The sequence below is a fragment of the Bidens hawaiensis genome, unplaced genomic scaffold (assembly GCF_021521415.1).
Source record: "Bidens hawaiensis isolate Kalapana, Puna unplaced genomic scaffold, B.hawaiensis_p1.1 tig00007641_1, whole genome shotgun sequence".
Classification (NCBI taxonomy): domain Eukaryota; kingdom Viridiplantae; phylum Streptophyta; class Magnoliopsida; order Asterales; family Asteraceae; genus Bidens; species Bidens hawaiensis.
Genome location: NW_027491532.1, coordinates 3,440 through 28,074, shown reverse-complemented (window position 1 = coordinate 28,074; position 24,635 = coordinate 3,440). Strand labels below are relative to the sequence as shown.

The following is a 24,635-nucleotide window of genomic DNA, read 5'->3' as shown; positions in this document are numbered from 1 at the left end:
ATTGCCGATGTCGGATCACGAACCGGACGATTTGGATACTGAGTTCGTTGAGGTGGATCCAACTGGACGTTATGGGCGGGTTGGTGTGTTTAATTTTGATTAATTTGATTAATATTTGTTGGGTTCTGATATTAGTGTTATTCGGGTGATTTGCAGTATAAAAAAGTGCTGGGAAAAGGGGCTTTCAAAAAAGTGTATCCTTTTTTTTTTTGCATTTTATAAGTATTGATCTGATTGAGGTTTATAATAATGAATTCAGTTTGATAATGTCAGTGTTGTAGAACTTGCGCGGTGGGGTACAGGCTCGCGATTAATAAGGATTATTCGCATTGGAATTTTATATTTAATTTTTTAAAGTTATACATACATACAAAAGTTTTTTTATGTAGTTTTTCAAACCTATTAAGCGGATTGGAATTTTATATATAGTTTTTTAAAATTATGTATACATACAAATTTTTTAGTAATTTGTTGTGTAGTTCTTCGAACTTATTAATCGGATTGGATTATTAAGTATAATTTTTCAAATACTTCAAAAATTTTAACCAATTTTGACAGATCTTGACTGAAATTTGATTGATTTTGACCAATTTTGATAGCTTTTGATAGAAATTTGACTGCTCTGGGCCGATTTGGACCGGCTTTGACTGACTTTGACCGACTACTGATTTGTTGGACTGATTAGGTGAAATCGAATCAGTATCATACCGATTAATGATTGTTCGGTGACTGATCGTGATTTTTACAACAGTGGATACTGTTGATAATTCATATGAAATTTGCAATTAGAAATTGTTAGGGTTGATTTTGAAAATGAAGTAATCAAATGTACGTTTTGATTTCTTAATTATATTGGGAGTTTAGATATAAAGCATTTGATGAATTGGAAGGTATTGAAGTAGCTTGGAATCAAGTAAAGGTTTCTGATTTCTTGAGGAATCCTGAGGAGTTGGAGCGTCTATACTCGGAAGTCCATTTGCTTAAAACACTTAAGCACAAGAACATTATCAAGTTTTACGGTTCTTGGGTTGATACAACGAACGAGCACATCAACTTTATTACCGAGATATTCACATCTGGAACATTAAGACAGTAAGTTTATCTCGTTTTCGTGTTTTTTTTTGCTAAGACATGTTAAAAACGGTGGCTTTGCATGGTGGCCTTAGATGATTGTGTGATTTTCAAATTTAAAGGTTTGGTTACTATCGAAGTTAATAGACTGTGCCTTAGATAGCCTGCAAATATTTGACCAATATTCTTTCTTGATATTTACAATTTAGCTATTCCCGATTGCTATAATCTAGGAATATGCATCTCAAAATAACCCCAAGAAATACCAACCTTCTTTAGCTTACTAAGAGAGAATTATAGAGTTCTGTGATTTCTTGTAACTAGAGAGAAGATGTGATTCCCGTCGACTACCTAGTGTTCGACTAAGACGAAGAAATAGATGGTGACATGATATGCATCGGACAAAGAGAATTTGACTGGAAGTTTGAATAGTGACATGTGACACATGGCTGGTGGTTTTTGTGCGATCTCCAAGATGTAGGTTCGCGTGTTGCCATGTTGATTGTGAATCGATGAAGGGGGCAACTAGGGTTTTTGGCGCTACGATTTAAGAGGGCAAGTTGTTTTGCAGTGCTAGGGTTTGGAAGCTGCTTGTGGCGGCTTGGGCTTGTAATAGTCGTCGACTCGTCGTGAGCGGCTAAGATTTAGGAGGGCAGGTTGTTTCTCTTAGTGCTTGGGAGCAACTTGGTTATTATACAAGCTAGACAATAAAGGTGTTGTATATTGCTTGTGTGTAGAGGTTAAATAGAGGCTTTATGTGTTGGGTTGCTATTCTCCCCCCCCCCCCCCCCCGGTTTTTTCGCGTAGTAGTGTAAAGTTACCTGTTTTTGTCCAAAATTTTTTATGCGTAGTGTAAATTTAGCCGTTTTCGGCCAAATTTAACCGTTTAGATGTTTCTATGCATATACAAATATATATTTATATTAGGCTTAATTATCTATTTACAATCCGTTTCAGTTTACTTGCACACATTTCTTTTGTAATAGTCTCAAGTAAAATAATAGATCCAGTTTGTTACAGTTTTCCTTTGTAATAGTCTGAGGCTAAATGAGTATATCAGTTATCTATGTGCTTTGATCCTATAAAGAAATGTTTGCCAACAATTATTTTTAGTATTTCTTTCTATGTTTTTTTTATAATGGGTTACTTGTACTAAAGTGCAATGAGCTAAAACCGTGAAATCGAACCGGAACCAAACCGTTACTAACAGTTTGGTTTGGTTCGGTTTTGAATTTCAACGGTTAGGTTTCGGTTTCAATAATAAAAAACCGTTAGTAACGATTTGGCTTGTGGTTTGACTCAAAAACCAACCAAACCGGACCGTGAACACGCCTAATTGAACCAGGGTTGGCAATGAAAGCCGAACCCAATGGGAAAACCCGAAACCCGACATAAATGGGACAGGTAATACCCGACTCGATAGGGTTTGGGAATAGTTATGAAATTTTTTGCAGGTTTGGGATGGGTTTGGGATTTCTAATATAACCGATAACATAGACCCATTTACCCGATTATATACCCGATGTACCCGATATAGCTTATTATATTATACATATACTATATTCCAAATATATTATTTGTCGAAACTTGTTTATGTCAATTATTTGAGATATTTTACCTTTATGGTAACCATCTTTGTAATCGATTAGTTATATTTTGTCAAAACCCCGGTAGAAACCCGACGGGTTTTGAGCCGGGTATACCTGACAAGTATTTTGTCAAAACTCGATAGGAAACCCGAAACTCGATGGAAAAACCCGAAACCCGACGGGTAATTACCCGATTAAAACCCGACGGGTTTGGGATGGACTTTTATAACCGGGTATGGGTTTGGGAATACCAAAACCCGTCCCATTGCCATCCATAAATTGAATAGGTTGGTTCTGCTCCTTTTAAAGCAGTTTTGCTGTCAAGTTTTAGTTAAAAAAAATCTAATGTATCATTTAATGTAGGGTAAAATTCAAGACGGGTTAGCAAAAACGTTGAAAGATTCGACTGATCCAGCAACAGTTGATGAGATTGGGGTACTCCAGCGTGCTTTAGGTCCTAGGCGTGGTTTGTAACATTCGTTAGTTTTCAAACCTGAAAACACGACCCATTTCGAATTTTCGGGTTCGTTTACAAATATATATATAAATACATATATTATAATATTCTCAAATATAGCTTCATGTAACATTCGTCAATTTTTCTTTAATTCGTGTTCGTATTTGTATTCGTTAACCCGACCCGTTAAGTCGTTTCGATATATATATATATATATATATATATATATATATATATATCACCAATAAAATATTCTCGACAATTGAAACCGTTCGTTTTATATTACTTTCGATCAATTATTAAAACTCCGGGTTTTAACGTTTAACCGACTCGCAAAGTATTGGGTAAAATATAAAATAATATGACTCCTTTATTTCATTTTAATATATTTCAAAGTTAAGGGTTAATTTGTAACTATACTTTAATCAATGTTTTAATATTATATGAAAGAGCAAGGGCCATAATGTAAATATATTTAAAATATAATAATATAATAAAAAAAATTCAGCACCCAGCCCTCCCGTCCCCTTCCTTTCCTGTTTTCCCCGGTGAGCATATTCCGGCGAAGCCGCAAGTCTTCCGGCGACATTCAAAACCCGTCAAAAATGAGTTAAAACACAACTAAAAGTTTGTAACGTCTTTTGTCACTAACGACAATCAATAATCAACAATTATTACGCATTATAACGTCCTAATCCGTGCGTAATTGAATCCCTAATCATCGCCGGAAAACAAGATCAATCAAATTAATGATAATACGCTCCTATAACTAGTATAAATACGGACCTAGAATTGAACTAAACTCGCTCACAACATTCTTTCTCTCTTAATCTCTCGGAATCGGGCATATTAGAGCTCAAAGTTCCGTCTCCGGCCAAGTCGTGTTCGTCATAAAAAACATAACCTTCTAGGTAATGCTTATATGGCTTTGAACGTTTTCTTTGTGATGATTAAAACCCCTAACACAATTCAAACAAACATTTAACGGTTTTGACAGATTGAAAAACTAGGGTTTATATGTGGAGAAAATGAACATGGATAATAATTTTTATAAATTATGTTTCTTTATTAAACCAACAATCATACTTAGCTCATCTGGTTAGTCTCCTTTGGTGTGATACTACCGATCCCGGGTCAATGCAATATTTTTTGTTTATTTTTTTTAATCTATAATATAAACTATATATACTTTTATTAATCATTTTTAAATCAAATAAATATCATTTTAAATTATATAAATCAAATATAGAATTATATTTTTCATTTTCACCCAAAACCAATCTTTCAAAACCCGTCAAGTTTCGTTTAAACTCATTAAACCATTAAAATTAATTTATAATTTTTTGTTACTCTATTAACTTTATAATTCTTCACACCGTTAAAACTATTTTATAATTCCATTACCTTACATTAATGCGTTAAGCTTTTAAACTGTTAATATTAGCTCGTCGTTAAACTTTAATTTATTAACCTTAATCCATTTGCTTCAAATTCGTTAAACTCAAATTATATAACTTTTGTTTCATTAAAGTTCTTGAAAACCTGATTAATATTATTATCAAACTATTCGCTAATTTTTTTAATACACTTTTCCCATTTAAAATCCCGACTTTGTAAAGACTGGTAAAATTCCCATATTAATAACAAGTAACAAGAGGAAATAATATTTACGCTATTATTATAATACCCTTTGCTAAACCATTAATATTAGTTTCAATAAACTTTAATTTATTAATATTAGTTTCAATAAATTCGTTAACATAAATATCCTTCGAGTTATGTTTACTATTTAAAAATCCGTTAAAACTTGAAAATAATATAATATTATAATGTCTTAAAATGCTAATAAATATGTTAACTAATACAATATTCCGCTAACCAAATATATATAACCATTTCAATTCCGATATTTAGATTTTGTTTTTGTTTTAATTATAGTTGAGAACGGCAATCATTTCGGATTCTTTAACACACTTTCGGTTGCTTCGGTTTCATTATCGTGCTTTCGGCTTTTATTGCATATATATTATCGATTTCGAGGTGAGTTTTTCACAACCCCTTTTTAAAACGTTTTATTGTTTTGGGGTAGCATATGTATCCTTATAAAAATTCAAGCGTTGTTTATTCTATTACAAAACTACAATTCGTATATGGACTTGTGTGTTACATGTATTACTTGCACAAATATTACTTGCACGATTGGTAAGCCTCATTAAGTATGATCATACGCCCCCCCCCCCCCCTTGCACTCCTGTCCATTTGCATCGAGTGGAAAATGGCCTCATTATCCAAGTACGTTGGTTGTTATCAATTGGAATGGATCTTACTTGTGCGATTATCCAAGTACGTTGATTGTTACCAACTGGAAAGGACTTACTTGCTCGTTTATCACATGTCTATGAATTGTATGGTTTTTATGTACGTATTTAAACTGTGGGATTCTCACCAACTATGCTCATAGCTGACTTTATTTTATACATATGTTACAGGTGTAAAGTTACGAGAATGAAAGTAGAAGACCCATAGCATGCCTATAGGATATTCAAAGAACAACTTATCATTTCTTTATTTATTTGTTATAACTTGTATTATTTGATAAACTTGTGTTACATGAAAATTTAAATGAAATAATGTTATTATGGTCACCTAATAGTGTCACGTGTGTTTGAGCAATCTGTACGTTACACTCTGGCGTTTCCGCTTTAGCCGGGGTGTTACATGGTTACATTCGCGGCGTTGGACTTGTTGTGAGAAATGAAACCCCGGACATATCGAGGTCATACCTCCGCCACAACAACAACAATTGCAAGAAATGCAAAAAATGCAAGAACAAATGCAAGAAATGTAGCAGCAACATGCCACCCAGCAGCAACAAGTGCCACCAATCTCAAACCAAGTATTACTGGAAATAATGCAACAACAAAACCAACTACGTCAGTTTCTAATGCAGCAAATGACACTACAGTTCCAACAGGAAATAAATGCATCTAGAAGAAAATTGTCTCAACTTGATGAAGATGATAACTAGGAACTGAATGCTTTGCTTTTATTTAGAAGTTTGAATATCTTGTGTTTTGAACTATAAATATCTTGTATTTTGAGCTTTAAACATCTTGTATTTTGAACTTCCGTTGAATATTATGTGTCGTTTTACTTTTTTTTTATATTGTTTGAATTCAGGTTAAAAATGCACATTATATATATATATATATATATATATATATATATATATATATAGTGTAAGGTTAAAATAAAAACCCGCTTAAGTTTTGAAAACTCTAAAAACTCATTCTCAACCACATGTTTTTAATTAAAGTTTGAAACTTGTGGTTCACAATTAAAGTTAATAAAAAAATGTAAAAGTAAATATAACTTTTTCTCTCTCCTAAAAACATATATAAAAATTTGTAAAAAATGTTAAAAAATAGCAAAAAATTTTTTTTAATTTTTTAATGTTTTATATTAAATGTAACAACATATATTACATGTGCAAAAAGAAAAAGAAAAAAAAAACGATGTTACATAGGGTTTTCACAACTCAAATGAGTTTTCATTCTATACTTCCCCTGTATATATATAGGGTTAGGTTATAATAAAAAGTATGAATTTTGTAGGAAATATAAGAAGTAATTTTATTCGTTGACTTTGAACATGGAGGGTTGAGATTAGTTTAGGGGGAAATTAAGTGTAAAAATAAAGGGAATGACATAAAAGGAATAACACATTTGTTGAATTTTTCTCTCCACATGCAATGCACATGATAAATTCCCCCATCATTTTAAAACGTCAATAACTTTTTTTTACGATATTTTTATTGAAAAACAAATTCACCATAATAACGAGTGTCTTTTTATCTTTTATATGAGTACCATATTGTTATATAAAAATTAAAAAAAATTAATGGGTTTTTTACATATTGTATTTACCAAAATTGTGTTTTACAAAATTGTGTTATACAATTGTATCTTTTATTGTGTTTTTTTTCCATAGTGTTTTTTTCCATTGTGTTTTTTACATTGTGTTATATATTTGTGTTTTTGTCATTGTGTTTTTTTTCATAGTGTTTTCTCCATTGTGTTTTTACATTGCTTTTTTTTTCATAGCATTTTCCAATGTGTTTTTTTCGGTGACCGTTTTTCGGTGATCTTTTTCCGGTGACTTTTCGGTGAATTTTTCGGCGAAATTTTTCCGGCAGCGATTTTGCGTTGTGTTTTACCAAATTGTGTTTTAACATAATGTTTTTTATGTGAAAAACACAATTGTGTTTTAAGATGGTGTTATTTCATTGTTGTGTTCTAATCAAATTTTTTTGTTATTCTTTTTAGTCCATTGTGTTATAATAAAATCATTTCAAAATTCCATTATGTTTTTCAAGATCCTTTCCTATCTCAATCTCCCTGTCCCCAACCTAATCTCCATGACCACCATAGCCACTACGGTTCACCATCACACCCAATATTCCACAGCCGCCGACATTACTGTAGGTCACCGCAGCAAGCACATTTTCCGCAGTAGACCACCATCAAAACAAATCGGACAACCGAAGCTTGTTGTAGGTCGTTTTTCCAGCGAGTAGGTGGGTAAAGATGGTGGATGTTAGTGGTTGGTGCAGCAAGCTAGTGGTGGGTGCGGCGGTGGTTGGATGTGTTTTTCCGGCAAGAAGGAGGTACGTTTTTCCGGCGAGCAGGAGGTGTTTACGTTTTTCCAGGTTTTCCGGCTAGCGGGAGGTGGGTACGTTTTTCCGGCGAGCAGGAGGTGGGTGCGGCGATAGGAAACGGGTTGTGGTTGTGGTGGCGGTGGTCCGTGGAGTGGTGGCGGTGGTGTTCTTTTTTTTGGTAAATTGAGTAAGTGGGTTTTTGAAATATATTTTGTGGACCAAACTACACTCATTTCTAGTCTTCTTAGGAAAATTAAACTTCCTATTTAAACCTAACCATATATATATATATATATATATTATATATATATAAAAGGAGAGAATAAAAAGAGAACTCATTTTTAAAGAGAAAACTAAATAACTAATAAAAAAATATTTTTAATTTTTTTTCTTTCATCCTTTTTATATGTTGTTATTCTTCACTAGAAAAAAATATAAAAATAAAAAAATAAAAAATTAATAAAAAAAACTTGTAGTGCACATATGCAGTACATCGACTTTTTTCTTTATTGCATATGTGCACTAGTGTGTATTTTGATATGCACAATAGTGTTGAGTATCATATATGCAATTTTTTGTATTGTAATTAGTGCAATAGTGTTATATTATATACAAAATAAAAAAATTGGTATAGTGCATATGTGCATTAGTGTTGTATTAAGTATATGCGATAGTGTCTATTGCATACAATTATTAGTGTTGTATTTGCATATATTCAATAGTGTGCATTGTATAATGCAATTGTGTTGTATTATATGCAATAAAACACTATTGTATATATGCGATACACATTAGTGCACGTATTGACAATATCATCTTATTAGAAGGAGGAAAGAAAAAAAATCACAAAATATATTTTTAAAAAAAGTTAAAAATAATTCTCTATTAGTTCTCTAGTTCTCTGTTTAAAGAGAAATTCTCTCTAGATCCTACCCCTATATATATATATAATATATATATATATATATATATTATATATATATATATATATATATATATATATTATATATATATAATATATAGGGTTTGGATCAAATACAAATGAAATTAACGTGCTAAACGTGAGAATCAAGTAGAGTAATTATATATACAAGTAGCGTAATTATGTAATTACACCGTAGAGTAATTACGTAAATTACTCTATGGTGTAATTACATAATTACTCTACACGTAATTACTCTATGGTGTAATTACATAATTACTCTACTTGTATATATAATTACTCTACTTGATTATCATGTTTAGCACGTTAATTTCATTTGTACGTTAACCTTCCCCTATATATATATATATATATATATATATATATATATATATAGAAAAGGGTTAAAATAAAAATACATAGTTTTGTAGGAATAATAGGAAGGACATGAAATTTAGAGTTAGGAAACTATGTTAGCATATTTAGGGAACTATGTAGCCTAAATCCTAGATTCTAGGAAACTATTTGGTATTTTGGAAACTACTAATCTCAACCACTAGATTCTAGATTCAATGGCCTAGATCTATTCTTACTCTTCTTAGAAAACTATATATTTTTACTATAACCCACCCCTATATATATATATATGTATATATATATGTGTATATATCCTTTAGAGGCGACATATTGTCCCTATTGATTTACTAGAATACATTTTTTAATTTTTTTTTTATTTTGCAGGGACGACATATCGTCTCTACAGATTTTAAATATTTTTCTATTGTTAGTCTATTGAGATGACATGTCGTTCCTATAAATTGAATTTAATTTTTTTACTTTAATTCTATTAAGACGACTTGTTCTCCCTATAGACTAAAAGTAAGTATTTTCTATTTAATTCTGTTGACACTACATGTTGTTCCTAAAAGTATATCTATGAAGACAACACCTATAAAGACGACCTAAGGACCTATTCGGTACAAGCAGTGACTAAACCTGTGTAGACAACAAGTTGTTCCTACAAGGGTTTTAGACCTATAGAAAGGACATGTTGTCCCTAAAGTCCTAAAAGGTTTTTGCCCCCATATATCTACTTTCTTGCAGTGGGCCGCAATCAGAATTCTTCGGTAAAAGCTTAGCTTTTCATGAAAAAACTGGGTTGAAACTTGAACTCTGTGAAGGGTGGGGGTGAAATCTAAGTAGACATGAAATATAACGGTTGACGAAATATAAACTACTTTTAGTATAGGACTGAGTGATAAAGCTAACCTATGGGCTTTTTAGCCCACTCTTGATGATTGGTTATTGGTATTAAGAGTTATGAAGTTGAGATGCCCAACATGGAGGTGCACAAAAAATCCGAAACCGGACCCGAAAAATACCCGGAACCGGTTTTTTTATACCCGGTTTTTAATGTACGAACCCGTACCCGACTCTACTCGTAGGGTACAGATAGGGCATGCATTTTAGTACCAAAACCTGTATCCGGAACCGGACCCGATTTATACCCGGTAATACCCGAAAACCGGAACCGGTTCCCGGAACTGGGTTTTTCAAATACCCGATCTATACCCGAAAAATGCCTGAAAATTACCTGAAAATACCCCTAAAAGTTGTAACCCCTTAAAAATCCAATTTATACCCGAAAAAAGCCCCAAAAAACCCAAAAAATAGGGTTTTTTCAATACCAGAAAATAGGGTATTCAAATACCCGGTATGATACCCGACCCGAACCTGATGCATAGGGTATGATTTTTAAAAAGAATACCTGGACCCAAACCCGACCCAGGTACCAATACCCGGTCATACCCGAACCCGGGTATTTGAAAACCCCAATTTGTGCACCTCCAGCCCAACAAGTCCTCAAACAGTAAAACGATAAATTGCACAAATATATATTAAAAATCATGCTTGGTGTTAAATTTGTCTAGGTGGCAACATGTGATTGTGTTACGTTAATTATTTTATTTTTTCTATACTTTTCTAATTATTTTGTTTAAAAAACTGTTATTTTTTGAGGGAATAGTAATTTATGTTTACGATTTAGCGTCGATGATCGAATTCGAATTAGTTCACTTCCGCCACGTGCAAGTTGTTTTTTTGGCTTGCCCTTGTTTTAAATTAAAAAAAAAAAAACTATGGGAGCAAGGACTCAAACCTGAATAGTTATATATGGATGATGGACTAACATTCCAGCCCATAGTTTAGTACGTATCATCGAGGCACCATTCCCGCAAATTCTCTGGCAGCAGGCTCGTATAATGGATCAGCCTATATCTCGAAGGTAGCAAGTTTCTTGATATTCCGTTCGCCAAACTTTAACAAATCTTTAGGATTGACCTTTATCAAGTCGAATCACAACAGAAGTTGTTTCTCTATCATAAGCCCAAAACTGCATATTATCTAGTGCCCCTTCAGGAGATCTTTTGGTGATGGGAATAGATCTCACTTTATCGGTAGGTACGTGGCCGCATCACAGTCTTCATTGTCTTGTTAGTATGTGGATCAATGAAACCTTTGACTTCTTGACATGGGACTCTGCAGTGGGCATATCGGGAAAGCCTTTTGATGCTTGTGTATCCAAGAAATTAAAGAATTTCCAAGCTTTAGGTTCCCTGCATGGATTTATGAAACGGAGATTAAGATAGTTCAGTAGAATCAACTTTGGTCCATGACCTAAAGTCCTTTTCTTTTTTGTAATGCTCCATGTTTCCACCTTTTGTAATTCTCTCCAACCTCAGTCACAAAATGCTCTGGATGATCAGAAGATGTGACATTTTTTATTTGAGTTCTTCATAATCAGTGTCACACCCAACCTACGACAGAACATGCCGGGGCGCGACATCGTAGCTCAAAGACACTAAATTAATAATAAGTGTTTTCGAAAATGTTTCTATTTGAAAATGTTTTCGAGGCTGTGTGCATACTTGTAAGACGTAAGAAAACAAGTACGTGATAAAGGTAAGAATGGTATCTACGGGTACGAATATGTAAGATAAATATGTAAGACTAACATTTGACTTGTTAAACTAGAACTCACTCAGCGTAGCTGACTTTTAGTATGCACGCAGGTGAGTAGAATGCGACAGGTTGCTTGAGGGGAGACACATGACATCAAAGAATAAGAGACTGGCATCGAAAGAAGAAAGAGTCATGTGATGTTACATGTTTTATGTTGAGACTATTTATGATGTTTTAAGACAAGTAATATAAGGTGTGTAAGAATTGGTTGACTTTTCCTTTTTACCCATCAACTTTTTATAAATTACCTTCCAACAATTAAACTTCTATTTTCTAATGATTTGGTGTTTCATTTTAACAATTTTTTTTTTTTGATAAATTACATTAAAATATTTAAACTAACTAAATTAAATTTTTCATAGTTCACGAAATTAATTTTATAAAATCTAAATAGTTATTTCATTATTTATCTGGCTATAATTATAACCATACATCAATATTTAATTTAGGTTTTGCGAATATTCGGGTTACACTACAAATAAAAAGCCATATAATGGCACACAAAAAGTGTCGCCAGAAACAAAAAAAGTGTCATTAAATACCCTTTTTGAAATGAGTGACACACAAAAAAAGTGCCACTAGAAGCGCTACCACTAAAGCCTTTTGGTGGCACTTTTTAATTTGCTACTACAAACTTTTGAACTTTTAGTGGCACTTTTTTAGTCTGCCATTAGAACCTTTGGACTTTTAGTGGCTACTACAAACTTTTGAACTTTTAGTGGCACTTTTTTAGTCTGTCACTAGAACCTTGGACTTTTAGTGGCACTTTTTTAGTCTGCTAGAACCTTTGGACTTTTAGTCATCTACCACTACAACTTTTAGGCTTTACTGGCACTTTTTTCATCTACCACTAAAAAACTAAGGACTTCTAGTGGTACTTTTTTTGTCTGCCACTACAAATCTTTGGAATTTTAGTGGCACTTTTTTTCGTTCGCCACTACTTTTAAAAGTTTGATCACATTCCAACACAAACCAATCACATTCTAAACACATACCGAATGTCTAATAACTCTCAAATCAAGTCAAAATGTCATACATATAAAATGAAAAGTAACAAATATTTGAATAAAAACTGAAAACTTCATCATGCTCATTAACCTCTTCACCATCTTCAAACGAGGTACCTAATAAAAAAAATAAAGACTATTCAATATGTAACCAATATGGACACTAATTTGTGTAACCGACTTAATTATTAACCTAAAACCGATAATAACCTATTGAAATCAACCATATCGACTTGTGTAACCGCCCGAGCCTAAAAGTAAGCTCGTTTAATAAACGAGCCCGAGCTTCAGTTTTTGAGCTAAAGCCGGCTCGCGAGCCGAGCTCGAACTCTCGTAAGTAAACCGAGTCAACCTCGAGCTCTCTTAAGTTAAACAAGCGGGGCACTCGTAAGTTAGATGAGCCTAAATATTTGATTAAATAAAATCTAGCAAAAATATAACTTTCTTGGAGAGAGTTCAAACCTTTAGTACCACATCCAGTTGCCTCTCGACAAGTTCCTCTATTTCAAGAGTTCTTAAGAATCCAAATTCATGTAAAGACTGAAGAACCACTGTGTCATATGTAGCAGTAGAAAGAGTTCAAAGTTAATGCCTCCTAAGCCAATTAAAATAAAGTTAAAATATCTTATTGAAGTAAACTTCATACTAAATCAAAGTTAAAAAATAAAATTACTATTGCTTACATGTTATCAGGTGCCGAGCCTTGAACTCGAAACAATGCGATCCTCGTCTTTGTGTCATCACTCATCAGGAAGATCCTTCTCCTTCTCAGATACAAAATATTGTATCCCTCTTCTTTATTTTCCAAACCATGTCCCAATAAGGCATATATCTTGATCTTCCCCAGGATAATTATACAGGAAGATATAACATTCTCCACCGTAAAACTTCGACATGTCAAAGACTGAAAGAAAAGTCTTCTCTTGACCAATCAAATGATTGGACACGTTAAACAAAGGAGGTTTTATTTTTCTTGTTTGTGTTCATTCGTTAATAGTATAAACGTAAAGTTCACAAGAGTAAACGAACGAACGAGCATAACTAGATATGTATGAACAACACAACTAAGCTAAAAGTAGTTAAAAGTAATGTGAAGAGCAAAGTGTTGGTCTGTAAAGTTATTAAAAGTAAACTAAATTGTAATCGGCCAAAAACTTTTAAATGAATATATTAAGGAACGAACTTAAACAAACGTAAAATAAAAAACATAAATGAGCATAAATGAATAAACATAAAATAAACTACAACTTGTATATATGAAAACAAAACCAAAATACCTTTTCAAGCAAACAAGTTCCAAAACCAGTAACAGAAATCGCTCATCCACCGCCCGACCTGCCTCATGGCTCCCACAAAAAAGCCATACAATTAACATACTGACAACAAAAGCAACAAAGTTTTAAGGTCTCACAGAAAACTAACCACCAACTATATCCTAGTATTTAGGAGAAATAGAAATTAAAGTACTAGTTACAATGCAGAGAGTATAACTAAAAATCACAAATAATTAAATAGATAAAAACTAGAAGTCTACAACATGGGGTAACTTGGGCGTGGATTCATGACCAATTTTGAGATTTAATATTTCATCTTTTGTTCTTGGGCTGGATTTTAACAGTTAATATGTTATCTTACAAAAAAGATTACCTATGGTAAAAATGATCACCTATGGTAGGGATTGTGGTGACCAGCTTGCATCGAGACTAACCATCAATATGCAAATCTCTTTCTTGGCAATAAGAGCTTGGTGAAAGTTAGTCCTACAATTAACAACACTAACAGTGGGAGATCTAAAACAATTTCTAGAATGTAATTTAATGTATCACATTAGTTAATCTTTGAATCCATTATCACCGTTTTTCGAATTTTGAAAAAAAAAATCAATCTTACTACCACTCGATTATGAAGAAAAACACAGAATACAAATATTTGACTTCTAATATTAGTTAATCTTCACATAAAGTTTATATAAGCATAATTTATCTATACTTCAATTTGGAAAGAAAACTTCAATTTAAACCTAAATAGCTGTGTCTTCTCTATTAATCCCTAAATCTGCGCAATGAAATGCTAATACACATAAAGTAACAGTATAAGTGATGACCTTCCATTGACGAGCTTTTTTCAAGCTCAATAACATCTGCAATATCAGGATCCACGACCTCAAGTGGAGCATTCAACAGCTTCGGCCACTGCATTTCAAAATCCTCCACCGTTAAAAGCCAATTCGCACACAAAATCAATAAACGAGCACTAAAATAACCTAAACGATGAAATTAAACTCACAGTGATGCAAGGTAAAGACGGTTGTGAAACAAATCACGGCACACAATTTGAATTAATACGAACCTACACAAACAGGTATTTAATTGAAACATATAAGAGCAGAAACAAAAATTCATACAACTGACTGCCATTGAAGATACGTTTCAACAAAACTGAAGACGAGAGTCTACAAGATTGATTTCGAATCGCTTGATGTCAGAGGAGAAATTGACTTCAAATCACTAACGTTTCTTCGATCGACGGAAGACCTAGGGTTAGGCATTTAATCTTCTTGAACGATATCTTAAATAAAACGAATTGACCGTCGTACGTATCACTTGAAATCGACGAAACAGCAAACGTTATTAAAGAGTGAAATAGACGAATTGAAGCTAATTGATTACCTTCCTTGATGAAGAAAGCGAAGATTAATGGCAGATCTGAATGCGCAGAAGCAGCGCGTTGCTATATATTCATTGCCTAATTTGTATAGACAGAGAAAGATAGGGCTAAGGGGTGTGTGGGGCTCTAACAGGGGGCTCCAGCCAATAATATTATGACGTGTGGCAGAGAGAGAAACTAGATAAGGGGTGTGTTGGAGCCCCTGGCCCTGGTGTGGAGGGGCTCCAGCGAATTTTTTTTTTATTTTTTTATAAATATATTCAAACAACGTATTATTAAAAAAACCTATAAATTATTAAAAAAACACACATTTTTTTAAAAATTCAAATTACAAAAAAAAACATACTAAAAATTAAACAAACAATAATACTTAATAATAACACTAATCTAATACAAGATCATCGAGTACGACGACATTTTTTTTTAAAAAAAAGTTGGGAAGATGGGTTGATTTTGGGTTTTATTTTGAAGTTGTGGTGATTGATATGGGTGAAATGAGGTATTTTATAGATGAAATTGGGTATTATTTAAGGAAAAAATATTTTTTTTTTTTAATTTAATCCCTTCCCAACGGCTTTTTTTACCTTCCCAACGTCCATTTTCTCTCTCTTCTCCCGCGACCAGCCTCACGCCTGCCTGGATTTCTGCGCTCGCGCCCCGCTCGCGCCCCGGTGGTGTGGGGTTAGCGCCCCGGGGAGCGAGCGGAGGGGCTCTAGCGCCCCAGTTAGCGGCCCACACCCCTCAGCCTAAGACCTGTGAGATGTGAATGACAAAACCATATTTCTAATTTAGCTTCTTATTTTATTATTATTTTTTTTTTCATTTTGTGAATCTTTATTCTTAATTTTAGCTTTTTTTATATATGTTTTTTTTTTAATTAATTTTAACTTAACCTATAAATAGAATAATCCATATTTTTAGGTTGTTAACTAATAGTCGACATCAAGGTTTTGTGATATGACATGCTCACGTCGTTTCACCAAAAATTTAATGGCACAAAAGCAAAATAGCTAAATTGTTATAAAAAACACGTGCTACCAGATCTTTAGTGGAATACGCAAGGTGCCACTAAAATCATAAATTAGCGGCATTAAAACTATGTGCCACTAAAAATGTGTTATAAGCAAATATGGCATACACAAATTGCCATTAAAAACCAAAATTAGTGGTACAAAAATATGAAAAACATGTGACACTAGATTTTTGGTGGCATACACAAAGTGTCACTAAAATCATAACTTAGTGGCATTAAAACTAAGTGACTCTAAACATGTGTTATAAGCAAAGATGGAATACACAAAGTGCCACTAAAAACCTAAATTAGTGGCACAAAAGCAAAATGTCATTAAAAATATGTAACACTAGATTTTTAGTGGCATACACAAAGTTTCACTAAAATCATAAATTAGTGGCATTAAAACTAAGTGCCACTAAACATGTGTTATAAGCAAATATGACATACACAAAGTGCCATTAAAAACCTAAACTAGTGGCACAAAAGCTAAATGTCATTAAAAATATGTGCCACTAAATGGCATTTTTCTTGTTATCCACTTCAAATCATCTTTTATTTATTATCCTAAAGTTTAATCTACGTTATCCACTTCAAATCATCTGAAATAACAGCATGCAAATATGCCGTCGTTCGAAATGCTATATGGTAGACTTTGTAGAACTCCATATGTTGGGGAGAGATTGGTTAGAAAGAGCTCGGGAACTTAGAAGTTGTGTAAGAAACCTCTTCCAGGTTTGATCAGATTAAGACAACGATGAAAGCTGCTCAAGATCGTCAGAAGTCATATGCCGATAAGCGGCGACGACCGATCGAGTTTAACATTGGTGACAATGTGATGCTCAAGGTCACGCCTTAGAAGGGAATCATTTGTTTTAGAAAAAGGGGGAAAACTGAGTCCAAGGTATATTGGACCGTTCAGGATCACAGCTCGTGTGGGCGAAGTGGCCTACAAGCTAGATTTACCGGAGGAATTGAAGGGAATTCTCTCCACCTTCCATGTTTCTCACTTGAGAAAATGTCTAGCTGATGATATGTCTCATGTGCCATTAATGGAAATTGAGGTGGATGAATAGCTAAACTACGTTGAGCAGCCTGTGAAGATAGTTGATTGTAAGGAAAAACAGTTTTGTCGCAAGGTTATTCCTTTGGTAAAAGTGTTATGGAAGCACCATAAGGGATCCGATGCTACTTGGGAAATTAAAGAAGAGATGCGCAAGTTTTACCCAGTATTGTTTAAGTAGTAGTTAGGTTTTAGAGACGAAACCTCTTTTAAGAAGGGTATACTTGTAACATCCGTCCTTTGAGAATAACAAATAAAAAAAAGTTTTATAATTTTATGTGTGTCGTTCTTTAATTTTGTTAAGTAATCATGGGACTGAGTGGTAGGTTTAAGATTAATGCATGGACTTGAGAATGGTTACGGGCCTAAGGTCTATGGGATTGGAGAACTCCTAAACCTCCCTAAAACCCTAAACTTTCTCATTCTCCATCTCCTGTCTCCATACACCCACTCTGACACACACACAAACTCTCTTCCTCTCATATTCATCCAAGATTTAGGACAACCAAGGAGATTCTTGTCCAAGCAACAAGAAAACACGTCTAGATCTACTTAAGGTCCAACATCCGAACCCAAGAAAGGTAAGTTCTAAGATAAAACTAGGTTTTTAATGTCGGTTTGTGTTAAGATCTATTGACTAAGGCAAATCGGGTCTTGTAAAGTAAGAAAAATGTAAACTTTGTAGTAAACAAGTTATTTGGGTTTAGGCGGTATGGACAAGTGATGTTCGGGCCGTGTTAAGTAAGAAAATGAAGTTGTTACGACACGAAACTCATTTGAGTCTAGTCGAGCAGATTGTGAATTTTTTAATAACTGCCATGAACCCAAGGGTTTCATTAAGGGTTTCACTAACCTAGAAGTGTGAGATAGTTAGAACTAGATGATTGATGCTTATAACTTGTTAAACAGTTAGCTGTGCTCAGTTGAGAAGATGTGTGACCATAAACTCAGAAATGAACCGACTCCAGGTGAGTTCTAGCCCCATTTCTATTTGAAAATGTTTTCGAGGCTGTGTGCATACTTGTACGACGTAAGAAAACAAGTACATGATAAAGGTAAGAATGGTATCTACGGGTACAAATATGTAAGATAAATGTGTAAGACTAACATTTGACTTGTTACACTAGAACTCACTCAGCGTAGCTGACTTTTAGTATGCACGCAGGTGAGTAGAATGCGACAGGTTGCTTGAGGGGAGACACATGACATCGAAGAATAAGAGACTGACATCGAAAGAAGAAAGAGTCATGTGATGTTACATGTTTTATGTTGAGACTATTTACGATGTTTTAAGCCAAGTATTATAAGGTGTGTAAGAATTGGTTGACTTTTATTATTTCCGCAAAAAGTTTTAATTAACTCTGATATTTAGAACTGTGTTTATGAGTAAATCCAACACCAAAGTAGGGCTGCCGGGTTCGGGGCGTTACTTTTCCTTTTTACCCATCAACTTTTTATAAATTACCTTCCAACAATTAAACTTCTATTTTCTAATGATTTGGTGTTTCATTTTAACAAAATTTTTTTTTTGATAAATTACATTAAAATATATAAACTAACTACATTAAATTTCTCATAGTTCACGAAATTAATTTTATAAAATCTAAATAGTTATTTCATTATTTATCTGGCTATAATATAACCATATATCAATATTTAATTTAGGTTTTGCGAATATTCGGGTTATTACAATAAAACTTCATTTGCTAATGAAAAAGGTACAAGCGTCCACATGAATTTATGATATTGATAATATTATATGATACCACCAAATACACTCCAAAGAGTATTATACTATAAATGGGTACACAATCAATGAGCATAGCAAGATACTTGTATCATTATTCCCTGGTCATTTTATGGGACCTTAACCTTATGGAGAAGTCACGTAAGACTACATATAGAAGCTTAGATTGGGCAACCGTTGAGACGGGATAGCAATAAGCGTTTTTTTTTTCTTTAATACAATGCTAAATATTTCAGGTTGGTCATGATTTTCACCATTGGGCAAGCTCCAATCAAATGAGTGCAAGAGAGAAGCCAAAATAAACATTAACATTTTTTCTGCCAATGGAATACCTGGGCACAATCTTCTTCCTGATCCAAATGGGAAAAACATCAATTTGTTTCCCTTATAATCACATTTGTTGGCCAAGAACCTCTCGGGATTGAATTCCAAAGGATCATCCCAGTACCGAGAATCACGCTGGATTGACCAAACATTCAAAAAGATTGTACAACCTTTTGGAATTGTATATCCCCCTGCAATGCATGCCTTGCTTGGTGATCGTGGGATTAGGAGAGGGGCTATAGGATATATACGCAACGTTTCTTTAATAGTTGCATCAAGATATTGTAGTTTTGGAAGATGAGATTCTTCAACCATGTTATTTAGTCCTACAATTTTCACTAATTCTTCTTGAACCTTTTTCATTATGTTGTGATTTTGCATGATATTTGACAACACCCATTCTATTGTTGTTGCTGATGTTTCTGTTCCACCAATCAGAACGTCCTGATACAATAAAGTTTACCATGTTATTGGTTCACAAATCAAACACTAACATTAGTGGTTATTCCCAATTCATGTATACCAAGACTAATTAATGAAAATGCGTACAAATAATCAATTTTATTAAAAATTTTTATGATGAAGATTACACACTTAATTAATTAAAATATAGAGTTTTAAAGTTAAAATTTGGTTTTAATATATATTGAAAAAACGGGACCACCCGATCGGTTAAATCAGCCTCGAGCGAGTCAGACAGAATTGCAGAGTTGGAACGAGAACTCGCGGGTTATAGACGAGAGAAAAAGAAAGAGGTTGGTAAAGTCGGGGTGAAATTCCCGGTTTGTGCAGAGTGTGGTGAGTTGGGGCATAAGACAAAAAATTGCCCCGAGTTTGATAAGGACGAGTATCCCGACTAGGGACGAGTATCCCGACTAGGAGGAGGTTAGTTATGCGTACGGGGATTCCAAAGGCTAAGGGTTTAATTCAAACACATATCACCCGGGCCTGAGGAACCATCCGAACTTCAGTTACAGGAACACCGCGGGTCAATCAAACCCAAACTTTCAGGGGTCCTATCAGAACTGACAACAGAACAGCTACTGCTAGGGCGTTGATCTGCAGGGTTCATACAATCAGAATAGCAGTCGGGAGTATAATAGAGATGGTTACCGGGGTGACAGTTCGTCGGGTAATCAGAATCAGGACCAACAGAAGGGTAATTCAGGTAATTTGAGTAATACAGACGAGTCAGTACATTCAAAACAAAGATGCATTGTTGAAGCTTGTGTCGGATAATCAAAAGGAAACGCAAAAACAGTTCGAGTTGAGGGATAAGTCTTCAGAAGCAATGTCGAAACAGATTGGTCAACTCGCAGCAGATGTGGCGAGATTTCAGAAAAACACGGTCAGTTACCGAGCGATACCATAGTAAACCCGCAGCATTCTAGTTCAAGCTCTAAGAAAGAAAATAATGTGCACATAAACGCAGTAAGTCTTTTACCTCATTTTGAAATTACTTGTGTTGAAGTTGATTCACCGTCACAGTTTGTTGAGGCAGTGGTGAGTGATGTTAGTGATGAAAATGATGTTGTTGGTCAAAATGAAACAATTTTCCAAAATGAATTGAAACTAAAAACAGATGAATTGTCTTTTTGTGAAAATTGCACTTGTGAAAAATGTTTAAATGGTAAGTTGACCAACAGGATAGATGAGTAGGTAGAGGATAATACCACCTCAAGTAAACTCCAAGACCCGGGGAGTGCCATTTTTATCAATTCAAATTGGGGAATTTAAAACTGATCGGGCACTTCTAGATCTTGGAGCATGTGTTAGTATCATGCACGGTATTTTATTTGATTAGTATGAATTTGGCCCGTTAGAAAGTTTAAACACCACCGTGGTGTTGGCGGATCAAACACATATACTCCCTCGGGGCATGGTTACTAATATAATGGTTCAGGTGGATGAATTTAGCTACCCAGTTGACTTCCTTATACTTGATTACGTTAAAGGGAATATTACACAATCTGAAGTCATACTGGGTAGGCCATTCCTCGCCATAACACATGCGGTAATTGATTGTGCTAAGGGAGTTTCTAGGCGATTTTTTAGAGCTAGCAAGGAGGAGAACCATTGATTCCAATCATCTCAAGGCCTCATATATGCTCTATAACATCATAATCGAAGCCCGAGAGATGCCCGAGATGCGGAAAGATCCTTCGAGTCATACCTAGGATGTAGAGTATTGTATTTAACTGTTTTTCTCGTGTATTAAGAACGAAATTTGTAACCATCTTTGATTAATCAATGAGTATTGATGTCTAGTATTATTGTGCACTCAGTCAGTTGAGGTTTATTCGATCAGAATGATTAGTGTGCCAGTTGCTATGATAATTGCTTATAGGATTGTTTTGACTAGTTGAATATGATGAAGCATACGATTGCCCTTAGTTGAGTCACACTGGCAGGGACCGTTTGATAACCAGTGCCGTGTGTTAGTGAGCGTGGATGCCTATGGTCTATCTAGTTAGTCAATCTTTGTTGATCATTGATAGTTAATATGCTAAGTTGCATGAGATGGATATTAGTTTACTTGCTTGAACCTTGGGTGTGATTTGTCTTTGTTAATTGCTTGAAAGTTGTTTACTTGTTGATCAATATTAAAACTAACTCGTTTGCTAGTGTGATCAGCACTGTTAATTGAATTAATTCATAATGTTAGAATCAGTTTCACTGCACACTAACCACATACTACTCGTGGTTCGACAATCTACTTACCCTAGCTTGCTTAGGTGATTAGGACACTGATTTAATAGTTTTTGACTAGATAGCGACAGTCTAGCATCAGAGATGGGATTACGTGTTTATAGGTTGAACATGATTTAAGCTGGGGAAATGGTTGAATTTGCCAGCGGTGTGAAAGAAATAGCCTTGAATCTTGAGAATGAGAATGTAGAGATTGTTGTCCTTTGGTAGTGATATTGCTATTAAAGAAGGAGATCTTGTCAAGCGCACTGCTCTATTGTGGATGTCCTAGCGGGAAAGGCTATGCTAGGGCATGTGGTCGACGCTTTGGGAGTACCTATTGATGGAAGAGGGGCTCTAAGCGATCACGAGCGAAGACGAGTCGAAGTCAAAGGCCCATGGGATTATTGAACGTAAATCTGTGCACGAGCCTATGCAAATGGGTTAAAAGCGGTAGATAGCCTGGTTCCTTTCAGTCCAAAATTGACTAAGGACAGAAGCAAGATACAAGCATTAGCCACCGCTTTCGTTTAATCTTTCATCAAAAAGAATCTTTTTTTCTTTGTTCGTTTTTAAGTTATTTTAAGAAGAGAGAAAGAGTAGAAACAAAGGGTACGCTCTCTAGAAGATTTGCTCGGATCTGTTCACTTTCGCGGATCGACTGGTATCTTGAAACCTCTTTGCCTGGCGGGCAGGAGTGGAAACATCTGAGAGCGCTTCGTGAAAGAAGCATGTGGCGCGGTGAAGGGTTCCTGTTGGGGTTTCCAGCTCTCCCGGTCTCCTCCTACTTGTGGAAGAGGGGGTGATTTGAGATTAAGGTGTCAGGCACTCGAAGAAGGCCACAAGTGGAAGCAACCGATGCTTTGGTCATTCAGTTGACTCCTTGTTGCCAGTCTGTGCTTGCTGTCTTGCTAGGCAAAAGCGGGGCTTTCGGTCGGTTTTACCTACTATTGGATTTGAACCAATGACTCTCGCTATGAAAGCGATACTCTAACCGCTGAGTCAAGTAGGTCAAGCTAAGTCAAGTCAAAGAAAATAGACCCGAGAAGTAGAAGAGAAAGTCGCGCAACCAAAGTTCCCCTTACTGTACAAAGGGGCGGGGCATCGCTATTATCATTTGTTTGAATTCAGCCTTTTTATTTGGATTGTCTATGTAATCTATGAGCCACAAATGTTAGTCTCATAAACTAAAAATCCACATAAACGTTTTCTTTAACACTGTATATTGAGTTTTTTATTTAAGGGTTTGGAAAAGAAAATATAAGAAAATTTTTCTTTTTTTATTCTTGGGTTTTTTCATTAAAAGAAAAGAAAGAGAATGGAAAGAAAAGTTAGTGTTTTTTTCCTCCAAAACTTTCCAGCCAAATATGGCCTGATTTGGAAGGAAAGTTTATAATCATGACAATATTACTAATTTACCCTATCTTTTCCTTCTTATCTAACTCAATAATGAGGATATGATTGTAAAGTTACATATTTTTTTATCTTTTCTTTCCTATTTAACTAAAGAATGTAACTAATATTTTCTTTTATATTCTTTTATATTAACTTGAGAATATATTTAAATATATAATTTCTTTTCCTTTCTTTCACTATCCAATCTTATCATTTCTTTTTCTTATATTTTAAACCTGAGAATACAATGTAAATGACTAGGACCTTTTGTTGTTAAAAATAAATTTTGACTTTGACGCGTGTTTTGACCATTTATTTCTTTAGCACTCTCGAATCATTCATTTATATCGGTTCATAATCCTACACCTTTTTTCCGTGTTTAATCAGATGCTTCACTTGCCATTTGGCACATCCAATTTTTTCTTCGATTTTTAGTGTTTCCAGTAATTAAGCTATTTTTACTTTTTTTTAAAATCCATCGGGTGACACAATATGAGTGAATTGAATCATAATTTTTCGAATTGCTTTCATTGAAACATATATATCTGAAATTTTAATTTCTTTTAGAATTATGCATATTATACTTTTTAAGTTAAAATCAGTCATTTATGGTAATAAGGTTTCAGAACTATATTTAAAATTGTCTTTATAATATAAAAAAAATAAAAACAAGAGACCCTAAAATTTGTGGGGCAGGGTAGGGCTGTAAACCAACCGAGCGAACACGAACAAGGCCTTATCATGTTCGTTCGTTAAGTAAATAATGTGTTCACGAACGGTTCACGAACACTTACTGAACGACATTTTATGTTCGTGTTCGTTTCATTAAGGGAAATTAACGTGTTTCATGAACGGTTCACGAACACAAATAAAATCGGCAGAGCCTAGAGATTGAAACCGATGTATTTTTCAAGGTGAATAATGAAAGTCTGTAAATGAATCGAATGAACACGAATAAATCTATGCTCGTATTCGTTCATTTAACTTTAAAAGAACACGTACACTTAATCGAACA

At 34.3% G+C, this 24,635-nt stretch overlaps 1 protein-coding gene and 1 long non-coding RNA gene across 2 annotated transcripts; one reads left to right on the top strand and one right to left on the bottom strand.

The window, feature by feature from the left end:
* LOC143635655 (uncharacterized) lies at window positions 1-1,089 on the top strand. Its single transcript, XR_013154101.1, has 3 exons — window positions 1-79; window positions 157-194; window positions 865-1,089. It is a non-coding gene; the product is annotated as an uncharacterized LOC143635655 (long non-coding RNA).
* A 4,805-nt stretch (window positions 1,090-5,894) lies between these two features.
* Window positions 5,895-19,900, bottom strand: LOC143635629 (putative (S)-N-methylcoclaurine 3'-hydroxylase isozyme 2). The gene is made up of 3 exons (XM_077103411.1): window positions 19,546-19,900; window positions 14,829-14,987; window positions 5,895-6,076 (listed from the first exon to the last, which is right to left on the bottom strand). Exons 1-3 carry the CDS (start codon window positions 19,898-19,900, stop codon window positions 5,895-5,897), a joined length of 696 nt encoding a protein of 231 aa, XP_076959526.1.
* Between the last annotated feature and the right edge of the window lie 4,735 nt (window positions 19,901-24,635).